The 17,510-nt window shown below is 41.4% G+C and overlaps 1 protein-coding gene across 3 annotated transcripts in view; it reads left to right on the plus strand.

Moving 5' to 3' along the window:
• SPTBN2 (spectrin beta, non-erythrocytic 2) overlaps positions 1-17,510 on the plus strand; it is a 322,588-nt gene that overhangs the window by 285,668 nt on the left and 19,410 nt on the right. For all 3 annotated transcript variants that reach the window (XM_068260592.1, XM_068260590.1, XM_068260591.1), the window contains 12 exons: positions 1,217-1,973; positions 2,174-2,376; positions 2,480-2,570; positions 3,792-3,938; positions 6,293-6,556; positions 6,783-7,007; positions 7,139-7,228; positions 11,746-12,024; positions 13,445-13,575; positions 14,376-14,580; positions 14,969-15,343; positions 16,949-17,193. In XM_068260592.1, coding sequence (XP_068116693.1) covers positions 1,217-1,973; positions 2,174-2,376; positions 2,480-2,570; positions 3,792-3,938; positions 6,293-6,556; positions 6,783-7,007; positions 7,139-7,228; positions 11,746-12,024; positions 13,445-13,575; positions 14,376-14,580; positions 14,969-15,343; positions 16,949-17,193 — 3,012 coding nt within the window. The remainder of the gene's footprint in view (positions 1-1,216; positions 1,974-2,173; positions 2,377-2,479; positions 2,571-3,791; positions 3,939-6,292; positions 6,557-6,782; positions 7,008-7,138; positions 7,229-11,745; positions 12,025-13,444; positions 13,576-14,375; positions 14,581-14,968; positions 15,344-16,948; positions 17,194-17,510) is intronic.

Below are 17,510 nucleotides of genomic sequence, written 5' to 3' on the forward strand. Positions count from 1 at the left end.
AGTTGTACTCTGCCAGGAAAACTTTTATGGCTGTAATTTGCTTATCAGAGATGTTTACTATATTCCCTGTCACTTCCATGCCTATAAATTAATTCTTTCAGGCAGCAAAATATATTAATAACCAGACTGTTATTTTTTTTTTCCCCACTACATATACATACGTTTTATCTCATCATATCACGTCGCCTTGCCTTAGTACAAAGTCGATTTATAGAATGTTATGTTAAATCCACGCTTTAGTGAGCAGTGAAGACATTAAAAGGAATATGTAGTACTGAAAACTTATCTTAGCTATACTGTTTTTTTTTTTGTTTTTTTTGTTTTTTGTTTTTTTATACTGCTTGATGAAAAAAGCAGACCACAACTGTAGCTGGAACAGAACCCACTTCCAGGAGAAAAATTTTGCCACGACCAAGGGTCTCTGCAACTCAACAACAAAAGTGTCAATGTTTCAGAGAACACTACATTCTCTCCTAAACAGTGGGCTGTGGCTGTTAAAGGCTGCTCTGTTTTGCATGTAGCAGCTGCAAAAGAGCAATTTTACCCTTCTACATTAATGAAAGTAGGGCTGATTGGCACCTACCAGAATATAAACTAATGCTGACTGACGTTTTTATCAGGTGGTGTCTGGTGCATTAAGGCACTGCCTGGCATATATAAGGGTTTTGTGTTATGGGATTTTTTTTTTTGGTGTTGTTTTTTTTTCAAAGCATACCTTGGCTCACTTTTACTGTTTGTATGCATTTTTTTCCACTGACTCAAAAGGAGGTTGAATCACTAGTAGGTACCACCAAAATGCCTGCAGCAGGATTTTTAGCCAAAACATTTTAAAATCACTCCTGTAGTGTGAACTGGCGTCACTGAGAACAATGAAGTTTTTGCCAGACCTGGAAAACGTCATGAAATGCCAGGAATCACTTACTGTATGAACAAGTCACTGTTTCAAAAGCTTCCTTTACAATATACGGAGTTAGCCAGTAAATTGCCTCCCCCTTGCATATATAATGTACATCTAATAAAACTAGATCATCCTACTCCAGAGTTTATAGTATTTGGAATGAGTCTTTAATATTGGTTTTGTCTAGACACGACTGCAAGGGGGAAGTTTCAAGTTCAAACTCATTCTCATAACTTTATACAAAGCTTGCAATATAGATTATTTACTTTAAAGAAAATGGCCATGTTAAAGCAATAAAACCTTTCAATTATTTTGCAGTTGGAACCAGTTCCGCCAGTTGGTTGGTCAGAAGAGGAATGCTCTCGATTCTGCACTCAAGATTCAGAATTATCACCTGGAATGTTATGAAACCATTGGCTGGATGAGAGAAAAGACAAAGGTCATAGAGTCCACACAGAGCTTGGGAAATGACTTGGCAGGAGTCAATGCTCTTCAGCGAAAGCTTACTGGCATGGAGCGGGATCTGGAAGCCATACAAGGAAAAGTTGTTGACCTCCATACTGAAGCAGAGAAGCTAGCCTCAGAACACCCACAAAGAGCCTCTGCTATTACTGGTCACCGTGCAGAGGTAGATAATACATGGAATGACCTAAAGGATACCATGAAGAAAAGAGAAGAAACTTTAGGAGAAGCAAGCAAGCTGCAAGGATTTTTGCGTGACCTAGATGATTTCCAGGGCTGGCTGTCCCGAGCCCAGACAGCAATAGCATCCGAGGATGTTCCTGCTGACTTGGCGGAGGCAGAACGCCTGCTTGGACAACACGAAGGCATAAGAAAGGAAATTGAACGCTACAAAGCTGACTACAAGAGGATCAGAGATGTGGGTGAAGAAGTAACACGTGGGCAGACAGATTCTCAGTATATGTTCTTACAGCAGCGGCTAAAAGCACTAGACACTGGCTGGAATGAGTTGGAACAAATGTGGGAGAACAGACATCAGCTTCTGTCTCAAGGTTACAGCTTCCAGGTGTTCCTCAGAGATGCCAAACAAGTGGAGGGCTTCCTCAATAACCAGGTGAGACAACATGGGCCTTTGGCTATATTTGTGGAGCTCAGTACACTTTCTTTATTGATATGAAGAGAGCATTCTTGCAGTGATTGGCTCTCTCTTTCTCTCACTTGTACTGTGAGAATTAATGAAGTGTGTTGTCTTTATCGCTGTTTATAGAGTGTGATCGATTGAACTTTTCCTTTTAACCTATGAATTTCTTTTAGGAATATGTCCTATCCCACATAGAAATGCCAAACACTCTCCAGGCAGCTGAGGCTGCAATCAAACGTCATGAAGACTTTATGAATACCATGGATGCTAATGATGAGAAGATCCGTGGGTTGGTTGAGTCAGGGAAGAGACTTGTCCAAGAGCAAAATATCAATTCTGAGAAGATTCAGGAGAAGGTCACCTCTGTTGATGAAAGGTCAGTATGACACTTTTGTTTTGGAAAAGGATCTTAACTTTGCTTACACTGATGTGGAAACCTTTTTATTTTGAGAGTATTTATGAAATGTTTTGTTTCCTAGACACAAGAAAAATAGAGCAACTGCAGAAGAGGTTTTGACCCGATTAAAGGACAATCGTGACCTCCAGCACTTCCTTCAAGACTGTCAAGAGGTAAAGAGGTTTACTCAACTTTTGTGTATCTCTGAAAACCACTCCAACAAAAAGTGCTATTTCTCTTTATTTTATAGAAGACACAAAGTAGCAGTTGAGTTGCAGCACACCAGATCTTTCATTAGAGCAAGAAATTGGTAAAAACTGCCAAACCATTTTGGACGATCCCTATTCTTTTGTCTTGACAAAGGTCAAGGATTGTCTGAAGTTGTCCTGCTGTTTGTACTAATTTCTTGCTCTAATAAAGGAGCTGTTGTGCTGCAACTCAACTGCTACCTTGTGTCTTTGATTGTGGAGGAGGGGAACTCGAGGTTCAACTCTCACCTTTGTAATATGGCTTATCAACCTGCAAACAAACAAAACTTGTATGATGGAAATGCCAAGGGTACATCTGCAGTAGTACAGTAACTCCAAAAATACATTCTCTTTCAGTGTGAGTATGAAGTACATGCAATATTTCATTCAGCATGAGATGATTTTTTTTTTATTATTCAATGTGTTGGTGTACTTGTACTTAAAGCTCAGAAACTTGTTTTCCCTCCCACCTATCCTACCTAACACTATCTATGTAGCAAGCAATCATATCAGAATCAGAAACATGAAGTGAGAGGTATAAAGAGGCTGCCGTATTTTATTTTATTTTCGTTTTACACAATACCAGTTTTCTGGCAGCCCTGCTGATCTATTTGGCTGCAGTAGTATCTGAATCGCACCAGAAACATACAGCTAATCTCATCTGGTCAAACTTGACAAAAATGTAAAAAACGCCTGATGTGCTGCATGTTTGTTCAGGGTCTATGGCTAAAAGTATTAGAGGCAGAGGATTACCAGGATAGCCAGGCAACTGCTATTGCTTAATAGGAAATAAATATGGAGAGCCTCCATATTCCTCTCACTTCAGGTGTCCTTTAAGGTGGAACAGGACCACTCTTTGAAAGGTCTTCATGATGACCGACGTTAGGGCCATGGGACTGTAGTTGTTAGGGTCAGAGACTCCCTGCTTTTAGGAACAGGGATGATGGTAGACCTCTTGAAGCATGCAGGAACTTTGCCTTCCTAAAGGGCATAATTGGAAAATCATAAAAATAGTTGTACGACAATTAAGGATGGGTTGGAAAAGTGCATCCCCAAATTGCATGCCTATAGTTTTAAACCATGGAAAAGCGTTTAGAACGTTCTGTGCTGGTACAGTTTATTCAGTGCAGTTTTGTGTCTTCCCAGCTTACACTGTGGATCAATGAGAAGATGCTGACTGCTCAGGATGTCTCGTATGATGAAGCCCGTAATCTGCACAGCAAGTGGCAGAAGCACCAAGCATTTATGGCCGAACTGGCATCGAACAAGGACTGGCTAGATAAAATAGACAAGGTTTGTGAAAAAAAAGATTGTGAAAAAAAAAAGAAAAAAAGAAGTGTCCATGATGAATTAATAATGAAAATTTTGCACAATATTAAAAACAATGTTTCCTACAGTTTGAAACTAAAACTCACCACATGACTGGACCCTTACTTTTGGCTTGAAAATATCTCCATATATGTGAGACCATTCTTGAGGGTTGCCAAAGCATCCCTTTAAATACTGACACATGTTATACAGGTTCTGGGGCTACTTGGACATGATACATGATCAGTGCCTAAACTGCATCTAACTAGCGACAAGACCTGTATATTTCTTGTGTCCATAGATGAGAGAGTTGGCAACACTGGTCCTTTGAGAAATTGGATATTGGTTCATATGAACCTGCAGTTTGTAGAGTATGGGCAGTACTGGTCTTGAATGGGGTAAGTGTGACGGTTAATATTATGGTACTATCTGGGTCTCAGCTATGTTGGGGGCTATGCTGGTGCACAGAAAGGATTGGGATTTTTTTTTTTATGGTATGGATAACAGATAATGTTAGGCGTAGGAGAGAAATTTGGAAAGGTGTTGGAAAATTTCCAAGGGTTGATGTTAGGCACCAAGTTAAACTTTGCAGTATTGGGGGATATTGTCAGAAAAGGAAGGGATCCTTTTAAGGCTAATAAACAAAACACAATTCTTATCTCTATATATTTTAGATATTTTAACCTACTATTTTACACACATGCCTGTGTTTGCTCTGGAGCTCTGCAGGTTTTGGCAGGCGATGGTTGCTTGGCATTGCTTACATCTGCTATTGAAATGTGAGCGATTACTATAGTGTATGCCTACACATCCCAAGTATACTCTTTACATAATAAATGTGTATTTTCAGTAAAATTAGAGACTGTAGAAGTGCCAAAGATGCTTTGAGTTTTACTTCCTCCTTTCTGTCAATTTTTGATCTACTGACACAAACCTTATAATGAGAATTTTGAATTGTCTTTTTCAACAAGCCACTAACGATACAATTTACTCAACGACCGTTTACAAACAATTCTTCGTATGAAGGATTGGAAATGATAGTTTGGGACCACTAATGGGCAAAATCTCCTAACCAATTGGATGAGATTAATATCTGATCGGATTGGTTAAGAGATTTTTGTTCATTAGTGGTCCCAAATGATAATTTCCAATCGTTCATAAACAATCGTTTGGCAAAATGTATCATTAGTGGCCACCTATATACTGTTGGCATGGGACATTTATTTTAGTAAATGTCAGTCACTGAAGCTTAAGTTACATTTCAAGTCATTCAGTTAAGAAATAAATGGCTTAAAGGACTAAAATGGAGTCAATTAGGTTGCTGGGGAGCCCCCGCCCTTCCATTTTAGTGGGGAGTGAATAGGGTACAGACTGAAGGTGTTTATGGTACTCTAAAAGTCAGGGCTGTGGAGTCTGAGTCGAGGAGTCTGAGCAATTTTGGGTACCTGGGGTCGGAGTCGTTGGTTTCAATAAACTGATCAGAGTCAGATGATTTTTGAACCAAATCCATAGCGAGTCAAGGAGTTGGAGTCGGAGCAATTTTGGGTACCTGGAGTTGGAGATTTCATAAACTGAGGAGTCTGAGTCAGATGATTTTTGTACTGACTCCACAGCCCTTCTAAAAGTAAATATGTAGAGGAACTTCTCCAGATACTCTACTGCCAAATGAACAGGAACACTATTTACCTATTCCCATTCAATGCTTAGCATTGTGCTATAAAAAAGACTTTTCACTTGTGTAAGCAGGGGCATATTTAGGTAATATAGCGCCTATGGCAAACTCTGAAATTGCGCCTCATATCCAATTGTGCCCCATATGTATACTGAAGCTGTCCCTCCAGTATTGGTATCCAGAGGTGCCCCCCAGTATACGTAGGTCACCAGCGTTAGCCCCCCAGTATAAGTAGCCAGGTAGCCAGAGGTCGCCCCCTAGGATAAATAGCCAGATGTAGTCCTTCCTGTATAGGTAGTCAATCAGTTTAAGTTGCCCTCCCAGCATAAGTAATTACATGAGTGCCTCCCTCCTATAGGTAGCCCCCCAGTATAGGTTGCTAGAGTTAGCCCCCCAAATATAAGTTACAAGTTGCATTTCTCAGTATGGTGAAGGGGCAGCCATGGGCGCCCATAATGCTGTAGCGCCCATGGCACAAGCCATGCCTGCACCCCTCTAGATACGCCTCTGTGTGTAAGATATGGCTTGGTAGGAAAACGTGTTGAAAGTGTGTATATGTCTTAAGTCTTGCTCTGTTTTTTTCTCATAATTTCCATTCTCATATATGCCATTTTGCACTATTTGTTCTGTGATCCAGTAATTGTTTCAAATTTTTTTTTAAACCCAGGAAGGACAACAGCTTATTGCAGAAAAGCCAGAACTGGAACCGGTGGTGAGAGAGAAGTTGGATGACCTACACAGCCTATGGAATGACCTTGAGTCCACTACGAAGAGCAAAGCTCAGTGCCTTTTTGATGCTAACAGGGCGGAGCTGTTCACACAAAGCTGTTCTGCACTGGAGAGCTGGTTACAAAACCTTGAAGGCCAGCTTCAGTCTGATGATTATGGGAAAGATCTTACCAGTGTCAACATTCTGCTGAATAAGCAACAGGTACTGGGAAATGTGTTTCTCCTGGATGTTAAGAGAAGGAAATAATCCCATTAGACTGTATTTTTAGAAATGGAGGAATTCCATTGCATATAATGTTTGTATTTCAGCATTCGTTTTAAAACCGTTTATCATTGTTGTATTAACTAGTAATCTCTTGGATAATGTCAATATAATTGATGACTAGCTGGTCCTTGTGCTTGATTTCACTGTCTTTGGGTCTTTTTAGATGTTGGAGAACCAAATGGAAGTGAGGGAGAAGGAACTGGAAGCTATCCAGAGTCAGGCACAAAACCTGGGCCAAGAAGATGCCAACATAGTGGAAGTGGACTCCAAGCACAAGACGGTGGCCGATAACTTCTCCAGATTACGAGATCCCCTTAGCGAACGCAGGAAGTTGTTACTGGCATCTAAGGAGGGTCACCAGTTCAACAGGGATCTGGAAGACGAAATTGTAAGAATTGTTTCTGCCCTTTTATAGCTTTATGAAGGTTTTCATTGGTATACAGTTGGAAAGGCAAATGTGAAATCTTCAGTTTTGTATATAGATAATGCTCTGACATTGTTTCCCTTTTTTCCCCTAAGCTTTGGGTTAAAGAGAGAATGCCAATGGCCATTTCTACAGAACATGGAAAAGACTTGCCAACAGTGCAACTACTCATCAAGAAGAATCAGGTGAGATACAATGAGGAAGACTTCACAATGTAAAAAAAAACAACAATAATGCAATAGCTTACAATAAATATACACTGTGGCATTTATACATTACTCGATAAATTTAATGTAAAAATCGTATGGTACTACCTTCCCAAATTAGCATTTTTCGAAGTACAGCACCATTTTCAAATATTAACGGTTTCAATTTCACACAGTTGTGGTTTCTTGCATTGGCATCCAGTCACGCACCAGCCTCTAGCCATGCCATTCGTGGCTGTTTTCCACAAACTTGCCACCTACATCTTGGAGGATGCATAAAGCAGATGTATTACATAAACACTCAGACACTCTATAATAGTAAACTGCATTAGTTGCTTTGATGTCTCTTGACCCAGCTTACCAGTGAGAGAGCAGGAGAATGTCCCGCCCTTTCATTGAAAAATTGAGTGCGACTGGCAGCCAGTAGTTGAGTTAAAGGACAACTGAAGAAAGAGGGATGTGGAGACTGTCATATGTATGTCCTTTTTTTTTTTTTTTTTTTTTTGCAATACCAGTTGCCTGGGTGTCCTGCTGATCCTCTGCCTCTAATACTTTTAACCATAGACCCTGAACAAGCATATACAGATCAGGTGTTTCTGAAATCGTTTTTTATTGTCAGATCTGACAAGATTAGCTGCATGCTTATTTATGGTGGAGTTCAGATACCACTGCAGCCAGGATGGCATCAGCAGGATGCCAGGCAACAGGTATTGTTTAAAAGGGAATAAATATGGCGGCCTCCATATCCCTCTCTCACTTAATTTGTCAGCTCCCTTTGTGCATGCTTTTGAAAATTAAGTGAAGCCCCATTAATTTGAATATATATCACGTAAAATGTGGGGACGCTATTCTGTATTAAAACTGTAGTGCTAGTGGTGATAGTGTTTTGGTGTGTGTTTTTTTTTTTTGTTTGTTTGTTTGTTTTTTTTGTATGGGTTGCGTTGCAACGTGTGTTAATGTGAAATTATCGTTTGCATTCCTAATTTTTGTGAATAAGCTCCAAAGCTTTTTAAAAGCGACTAAAACTGGTCTGTCATAGTAGAAGCCAAGTGCTGAATGACCTCACTTTGATTTGATGAGGTGTTGGTTCTTGCTGTTGGTCAGTCACATAAAACCCGTCTTCTAGTCTGCCCTTGACTTGTTTACTCAGGTCCCTCCCTATACAGTGCTACAAGAGAATGCATAAACTGAAAACCTTTAAAATTTCTACTGATAAAATCTTATCTTTTTTTAAAAGGTAAAAAAATGTAACTGTGATTATATGTTCTTCTTTCCATTTAGCAAGGTGACACTGAGCTCTGTAAATTTCCATCTTTTCTCTATGCTTTCTTGGAGCATTCCTGCCTCGACAGGAAATATATTATTGTACTCAGTTACTTGTTAGACGTTTTACAGTTACAAGTTAAGATTACAAGACTACCACATATAAAAATCTATAGGTGTGCTACCCACATGCTTTAGCCAGTTTGACCAAGTATCTTGTATTCCTGAAATGTGCTCGGTAGCTACTAGAGCACAAAGGAATATTTACTAGCATCTACCTGACAAGTACATTGGGTTTCTATAAAATCTTGAGGTACAAGAGCTGACTTTATCAAGATAGGGGCCACATAGGCCCGGATTTCTGGCAAGGCCACATAGGCCATGGCCTAGGGCACCAGAAAATTAGGGGCGGCTCAGTTAGGGGCAGTAAAGTTGTTCTATGTAGCCATCCCTATCTACAAGGACAGCTTTAACCTTTGAACTCTCTGTCCTGTACTCTGTGCTGTCCTTGTATCATCCCTGCAAGACCTGTAAGCTCTATCCTGCAGGTACACATCAGCCTACCTTTCATGGTGACACAATGGGTCCATCATTAACGAGATAGCAAACATAACATAAAACTTCAAAACATAACTTATAATCTATACGCATATCACTAAAATAGTTATTGTCTGTGACATCCAATGATGGAAAGTAAGTAGAATTCTCATTGGGGCACACAGAGATAACAACCATACAGACATATTATAGTTGGCCTTGGGTGGTAAAAAGTACAAATCCGGCCCTGTAGGGGCCTAGGCATGGGAGCAGTTTAGTGTCTTCAGCTGGAAAGTGAAGCCTAGATTCTGATTAGTTATGTTTTGTTTGCACCACCTTTACTTCAGTTCGCTTTGTAAATCAATGACTCAGGACTTTTATTCAGTTAGGCTACGTTTCTACTATAACTAGATGAATCTTTATAGAAAAAAAATACTTGTGGATTGGCAATATGTTGGTGGGCCTCTTTTCATGCGAATTCGCATGCATAAGTGTTTTTTCGTTTCAATTTTCCCGTCGTTATTCATTACTATTGGCATCTGCACACAAAAACGCGTACGTGTCAATACAAAAACTCTTAAACCGTGCTGAAAATCGTTACAGAGGCGGCCCTCAATTGCCAACAGTGAAAAAGTCACCTTGTACCAGAAGCAATTGTGTACCAGCTATATAGAGGGTATTAGTACGCTGGTGAATATTAATAATGGCCATGAATTATTTCTTCACTTAATTTATTTATTGCCTCTGTTACTTTTGCAAACAATTTTCTTCTTCACCACTGAGGGGTTTTTCCACTTATGGACCAGAGCAGTTTTCACCTTTCTGCGCTCCTCCCATTTATTCACCAATAACTTTATCACAGTGAAATTATCTATTTCCTTACCAGTTAGGCTTTCTTTGGGTGGTACATTTTGCTAAGATTTATTTTATTCTGAATGCATTTTAACGGGAATAATAACCAAAAAAAAGGAAAAAAATTTCTATAGTTTTCGGCCATTCTAGTTTTAAAATAATACATGTTACTGTGGGAAAAAGCCACACATTTTATTTGCCCATTTGTCCTGGTCATTAAAACGTTTAAATTATGTCCCTAGTATGATGTATGGTGACAATATTTTACTTGGAAATAAAGGTGTATTTTTTTTTCATTTTTTGCATCCGTCACTAAATACAAGCTTTTACTTGCAAAACTAATAGTAATCTACCTCCATGACATACGTATTAAAAAAGTTGAGCCCCTAAGGTAACTATTTATGTATATTTTTTCAATGCCATTTTTAATTATATACTGTATAAATTTAATATATACACATTAGAAACATACCTTGTGAGATATTTTATGGAAGGGGTATGACCCGATTGAATACAAAAAATATATATATTACTTGTAAAAATACAAAACTTTATTAATCACTTGCAAAAACCATGTACAAAATTAGCATAAAACCATATATGGCAGCAGAGAACCCCATGTTCCCAACAACCCCAAACCCATAAACCCGCTATACCTAGGGCCCTCTTAATCAAGATCCAACCAGTGGGCTCAATGCACGTAGATAATGAATGGGAGCTGCGCACATGTCAAAGTTTTGGAGGGTTAACTATAGGAGAGTGGGGGAGGTAAGGGTGAATTCTAAACGGTGTGTGTGTGTATGTATGTATGTATTTATGTATGTATGTATGTATGTATGTATGTATGTGTCCTGTGCCCACCCCGGGATAAAACGATCAGCAAGGGACCGGAGGATTGTTTTGTCCTGGTGCGGGCACAGGATGTCTGCGGGGGACTGGTAGAAGACCCAGGTAAGTGAAACTTTTTTTTTTAGGGGCTTACAGTACTCCTTTAAGGAAGAGCAGAGAGGACGAAGAACCGTAACTTCCTCCCCGCCCATAATCAATGTTCTGCTTATTCAAAGATTATGACTGAGCAGAACGGGGGCCACGGGTGCTGGAGATGGGGAGGATGGTTCTGTGACATAGTTACAGCATCAGTAGTAAAACAGTATTAAAAGTATATAGGGGGTGGGGGGGGCGTGTCATGGGTATTTTTATGAAAGACCACACATGTTTTGACTTAATGTGGAACAACAAGGAACACCATCTAGGTTAAGTTTTAGTTGAGCATGACCAAACCGCTGTTGTCAGCAAAAAAGCTGCTCTCACCAACAGATTATATCTTTTAAGTGTTGGTTGCTAAGGCCACTGCAGTATGTCAGCGGAGCCGGAGGATACATTGACAGCCCATTTTAGAGCTTATTCAGACCACACAGCCAGTCCCCCCCGGGCAGGGACCGGAGCTATGCAGGAGGCGGGGGGAGCGGCGAGACTGACAGGATAAAAGTAAACCCAGCTCGCTGTGACACGCTGCGTGTCGGCAGCGCGGCTGATGATTTATGCGGAGAGCGGAGCACAGGGGGAACTTTGGGGGATTGAAATAGCAACAGAGGCTGGGCTGTATAGGCAGACCCAGCCTCTGAGCGTAGATTTTATTCTTAGAACCCCACCTCGGGTTCTCTTTAAGTACACCTTGTGATTTAATTTTGAAAGCTCATGCCTGCACAGCAAAATCTCAGCAGTAATAAACATAATATTCTAATATCCAGAGGTGAAACTGAATGCAATGTGGTTAGGAGTTTGAATTGTACACTGTTCCAAATATCAAACAATTCAGATTTTTTTTTTCTTACTCCCTATAGACACTGCAGAAGGAAATTCAAGGCCACCAGCCTCGAATTGATGATATCTTGGAGAGAGGAAAGTCTATGGTGAAGAACAGCGCTGTAGAAGCCCAGGAGTTTGGAGACAGATTGGAGTTGTTGAGGAGCACGTGGGAGGAGCTAGCAAGTGAGGCAGAAAAGCGGCACGCACGTCTTGTGGAGTCCCACGCTGCACAGCAGTTCTATGCTGATGCTGCTGAGGCTGAAGCTTGGATGGGAGAACAGGAACTGCACATGATGTCAGAGGAAAAGGCCAAGGTCGGTGAAACTGAAATACAACTTTAGAGGGGACAACTTTTTTTTTTTTTTTGTAAAGTGCTATAAGACAAGTCTGGACCTGTTCTTGGAAATTCCATGGCCCTAAAGAAGACTTCAGGATGTGCTTAAAATGTCCCCCTATTTATATTAGTTATTGACGTTAAAGCCTCGCTCCAGTCATAAGACTATTTTCCTAGACCTATTATTATTATTGATTTATAGACCTATGTAGGCACTATATGGCAGAATTAGTTTTCAGCTGTGTGGAAAGTCTTGATTAGCTGATGCCAGATCACTTTTATCCACTTTTTCCACACATACAGTGTATCTCGGTCCTCTGTGACTTCATCCAAGCCACCAGGGCGTAGCTATACGGTCTTACTTTGGGGTACATCTTGCAGCATATCCGACTGATTAATGCAACCAATTTAAGCCCGACATTGGTTGCATTGTCAGTCGGGCATGCACTTGGTAACACCGATTCCGATTATAATAATCGAATCAGATGGTCGATCGGCCGCCAAGTCACCTGATGTATGGCCACCTTTAATATGACACTATTGGAGCTGTGGTAATCTGTTTTTCTGCTGATCTCCTCACTCATTCTAAGTATTAGTTATCCTCAGATTCACCTTAGGGTTCTTTTCCCTTATTAAACGCAATCGCACTCGATGCAATAGTGTTTCAAACCAATTTCCACAATTGCGATTGAGTTACAATACTCATTATAGGAGCTTAATCGCATCCAAAAATCGCAACGCAATCGTATTACACTAATGGAAATGGCCATTTCCATTAGTTTAACTGTACCCTGCATTTTGTGATCAGTTAGTGATTGGAATTAGATCACAAAATGCAGGGTAGTGGAAAAGGGCTTATACATCTGTAGACTTGGTGGCCAACCGACCATTAGATTTGATAATTATCGAATCTGATGAAAATCTGTGCCGCCAAGAGCATGCCGATCAACAAGTCGACCAATTTTGAACTGAAATTGGTCGCATGTATCGATCGGACATGCTGGTAAATCTTGGGCTGATGTGCTTGATTGGGTGCGCGGCAGTAACTGCATGCGATAATCGCAAACTAAGGACGCAACGGAAACACTTGGCTGCTGTCCTCCCTAATGTTTTATGTGTGTCGTATCTGAGGCTCCTGACTTTATTTCCCTTACCAGTTAGAAATCATTTTAACTATGGTACTTTCAGGTGTGAAGAAAATTAGTTGGCAAAAAATTAAAAACCTAACCATTTTTCCAATTTTTCAAATCTAAAATGTAGTTTCCCTTGTAGTTTGGTTTTGTTTTCAGCAGAATATGGTCTCTTCACCAAAACCTATGATGCAGAAGCCTGGGGAATGTCAGATGCACAGGGTAATAAGCATAATCTGTCATCTGTTTCTCTCCTTTTCCTATCTCTAGGACGAGATTGGTGCTCAGGCTATGCTGAAGAAGCACTTGGTGATGGAGCAAGCCCTTGATGATTATGCCGAAACTATCCATCAGCTGGCCAACTCCAGCAGGGATATGGTCTCCAGAGGCCACCCAGAAAGGTGGGTAGAAAAAGCTTCCAAATATGTTTTGTGGCTGTTTTTTTTTTGTTTGTTTTTTCCATGGGGACATAGAAGGACACTTTCATTCTGTACATGAAATACGTCCAGGAAAAGCAATATTCTTTAGATAATACTGTTCTAAGGTCTCTCAAGCTTGACAAAGACTTCCAAAGATGCTCAGACAATTATTTGGGCACTCACACTCTCTCAGGGTAATGTGACTGCTTGAAAGGGCTTGGTTGTGGGCGCTGTGATGGATTAGTTTTTTTTTTCTTCTGATGATTGATGAAACCCCGTCCGGTCTTTCCCCTCCCTCCATTGCAAAATATGTACCCCACAGGCTCATGGTGTTGCAGACCCACATGTCCACTAGTGCGCCTCTTCCTGTGTCCTCAGTCTTTCTCCATTGCTGCTGGGGGTGCCTGTGCCATGTGACACTGCTGTATGTACTGATGTCATGGGGTACCAGATGCTCCCATATAGAAGGATGGTGGGACACCTTTAGGAAGCGTGCCAGTGGACATGAGGGGAGTCTGACACACTCGCCATATGCCCTGGGGGTACACAATACATGGGAGAGACCTGGGGGAACCTTGAGGCGGCTGCACAGATTTCCAATACACTTCATGCTGAAATCTATGTGCAGATGTGTGGCAGAAATAGATCCCTCTGATGGTCGAATCTGCTGCCTTATCTGCCAATGTATGGGCTCTTTTAGTCTTTTCAATAGCCTATGTTATTGTACCAAAACTAAATGTGAATTTTGTTGTTAATTTGATAACTTTTTTCGGACTCTGCAGTGACCGCATTACCTTACGTCAAGGGCAAGTTGACAAGCTATATGCAAGCCTAAAGGACTTGGCAGAAGAAAGAAGCGGGAAGTTACAGGAACACCAAAGACTCTGCCAACTCAAGAGAGACATGGAAGACCTGGAGCACTGGATTTCAGAGCGTGAAGTGGTGGCAGCTTCCCATGAGCTGGGACAAGACTATGAGCATGTAACAGTGAGTATATTTTATACAAACTAGACCTTAGGCCAGGGTTATAAGGGGCGAGGGCAGCAGCATCACCCACCGTTAGCCCCAGTAGGTCTCTCCTGGGCTGTACTATGTAGATGTAAAATAATCTCTGCTCTCACATAATTATAATCATGCAGCTGAGACACAAAAGACTCCCATTTTTATCCCCGAATGTTCTTTTTCCTGCAAAACTCACACTGTTGGTTAGACTTGTTGAGGGCATGGTAAACACTGGTGTATACAACTCTATGGATGTGAAATTCCATATAAATGCTCCTGAGAGCACAATCTTGTTTATGCCTGTGTGTGTACTTTAGACCTTTTATTTATAAGTGCATTTCAGTGTGTATTTTCCCACCTTTCTGCATCATAGATGCTGAGAGATAAATTCCGGGAATTCTCTCGGGATACCAGCAATATTGGACAGGAGCGGGTGGATGCTGTGAATCTCATGGCGGATGAGCTAATTTCCTCTGAACATTCAGAAAATGCCACCGTAGCTGAATGGAAAGATGGTCTCAACGAGTCATGGGCTGACCTCCTGGAGTTGATTGATACACGAAGCCAGATGTTAGCCGCCTCATACGAGCTCCACCGCTTCTATCAAGATGCCAGAGAAACACTGGGCCAGATACAAGACAAGCACAAATTGCTTCCAGAGGAAACTGGCCGAGATCTCAACACCGCAGAAGCCATGCAGCGCATGCATACAACCTTTGAACATGACATCCAAGCACTCAGTGCACAAGTAAGTCACAAGTCATCACTGGCATAGCAATAGGGGATGCAGAGGTCGCAAGCTCACCGGGGCCCTGAGGGGACCTCCCTCAAACACCGTATTAGCTCTTTATTGGTCCTGCGCTTGTATTGATCACTTCTATAGAAGCTTTGAATCATTAACAAACTGTTCCTTATCACCTTCTTGCATTCTGATACTGTGGTTGTCCCTGGCAGGTTTTGGTGCACCATATCAATTGTTATGTGCTTGTGGAGGCTAATGTAAAACTTGCACTGGGGCTTAGGGCTCCTTGGCTACGCCACTGCAAGTCCTATTTTCTAGTCAACAGTCATCTGCTTATATTGAGTTGTGTTATGCTGGCTACACTCATTTTTTTTTTTCTGTTAGATGGTTTTGATAGATAATTTCCGACAATCCGTTCTTATTTACAATCGGTTTTCTGGTCGGTTTCTCATAGAAGTGAATGGAAATGGATAAGAAAAGATAACGGAATTGAATTGGAAAATCAATCAGAGTATAGACCGGAAAAACGCATCGTGTGTACCCAGCATTAAACTGCACATTCAGATTCACGTCAGCTGATACTTCAGATGTTTTCACCCATTGCCAATTATGTCTGAGATAAAACCTTAAATGTTGTGACCCATTCCAGTGCAATGGATTTTGGGTCAGCTTGTATTAGCTGACATGCAGTTTGTTTAATTACCAAGTTTCCATTCCTTGAACACTGTTTTGGGTCCTTTCTCTAAATGTTCTCTTCCCTGAAAGTAATAAGAGGCTGTTTGGTGTCATCTAGTGGCCAAAGGGAGCAGCAGCATGGAATGCAAATAAACGGTCTTAGCTGCTATCTGTGCAAGGTCTATGGCACCTGCAGATTAAGGTGACCATAAGGTGGCCATTGACTTTCCATTTCACTACATTTATTGAATTGGGGGAAAAACCATCCCACAACATGTCCGCCTGCTCTATGTCTCTCTAAATTTTGAGCCAAAAGCAGTTAAAAGGATCGATAGGACATGGCGGAAGATCTCGGTCGTAAGGGCTTAATCAGATGCAGTGCGGTAATGGCTTTCTATTTTGCAATGACTGATGGTCCCTCTTCTTCCCCCCTGCCCCAAGTGCAGTCATGTGCAGTGTTTTAAAGTCTCAATTGTCCACTGGTGCGATTCCTGGCTTCCTCCGCTGTCACCGCCATGTCCACGTTTTTATAGGAGTGGCTGTACCACATGGTACAGCCACTAGCGGTAAAGGCGGTCACAGGGAAGTAGGCCAGGAATTGCACAGGTGGATAGTTAAGATTTTACAGAGCACGTGCTCCAGGTGGACATTGCGGCAGCACTAGGCTGATTTCTGATTAATGCTGAAATCTATCGGAAATCAGTCTGAGGTGTATGACCAGGATACAGATCCCTCTCTGATCAAAGACAGAGATCTGTCTCATGGGCAATATGCTCATACATCGACTGATGTATGGGCACCTTTAGGATGAATAGTGGGAGGTACTTGGAAACCTTTTGGAGGGCTTATTGGGTTCTAAGGACAGCTGATTGGATAAGCGTTCTTACTTGTGAAATTCTGAAAATCTGTCCGTTTTTATTTTCTTAACCTTTGCAGGTTAAGCAAGTCCAGGAAGACGCATCTCGTCTGCAGAAAGCTTATGCAGGTGAAAAAGCTGCAGACATTCATAGGCATGAACAAGCCGTGACCGAGGCCTGGGGAGAGCTACAAGATGCAAGCAGCGCCCGACGCCAACTTCTCGTGGACACGGTGGAAAAGTTCCGCTTCTTCAGGATGGTGAGAGATCTGATGCTGTGGATGGATGACATTAACCTGCAGATTGATGCCCAGGAGAAGCCAAGGTAAGACTCTGTTCATTACTACACTTCCTATGAAACCTTTTTAACACACAAGTTAAACCTTGGCACCTTAATCACTGTCAGAGTTTGTAACTTGTTGATACATAAAGTGAAACCGTTGTTATCTACTAAAAGGACCCTGGATATTTAACAAATTTGCATAGTAGCAATCCGATTCCAGTTTGACTTTCAACAGTTTGGGTCCCTTGCGCTGTTAGGCGTGAACCTATCTGCACATGCAGCCTTCCAACAGAGAGGCGCCCTTTGTCCAGCTGAACATTGGCACTGCATTTTGCCTGAAGAAGTGGGATGAGACTCAC

The sequence above is a fragment of the Hyperolius riggenbachi genome, chromosome 11 (genome assembly GCF_040937935.1).
Source record: "Hyperolius riggenbachi isolate aHypRig1 chromosome 11, aHypRig1.pri, whole genome shotgun sequence".
Classification (NCBI taxonomy): domain Eukaryota; kingdom Metazoa; phylum Chordata; class Amphibia; order Anura; family Hyperoliidae; genus Hyperolius; species Hyperolius riggenbachi.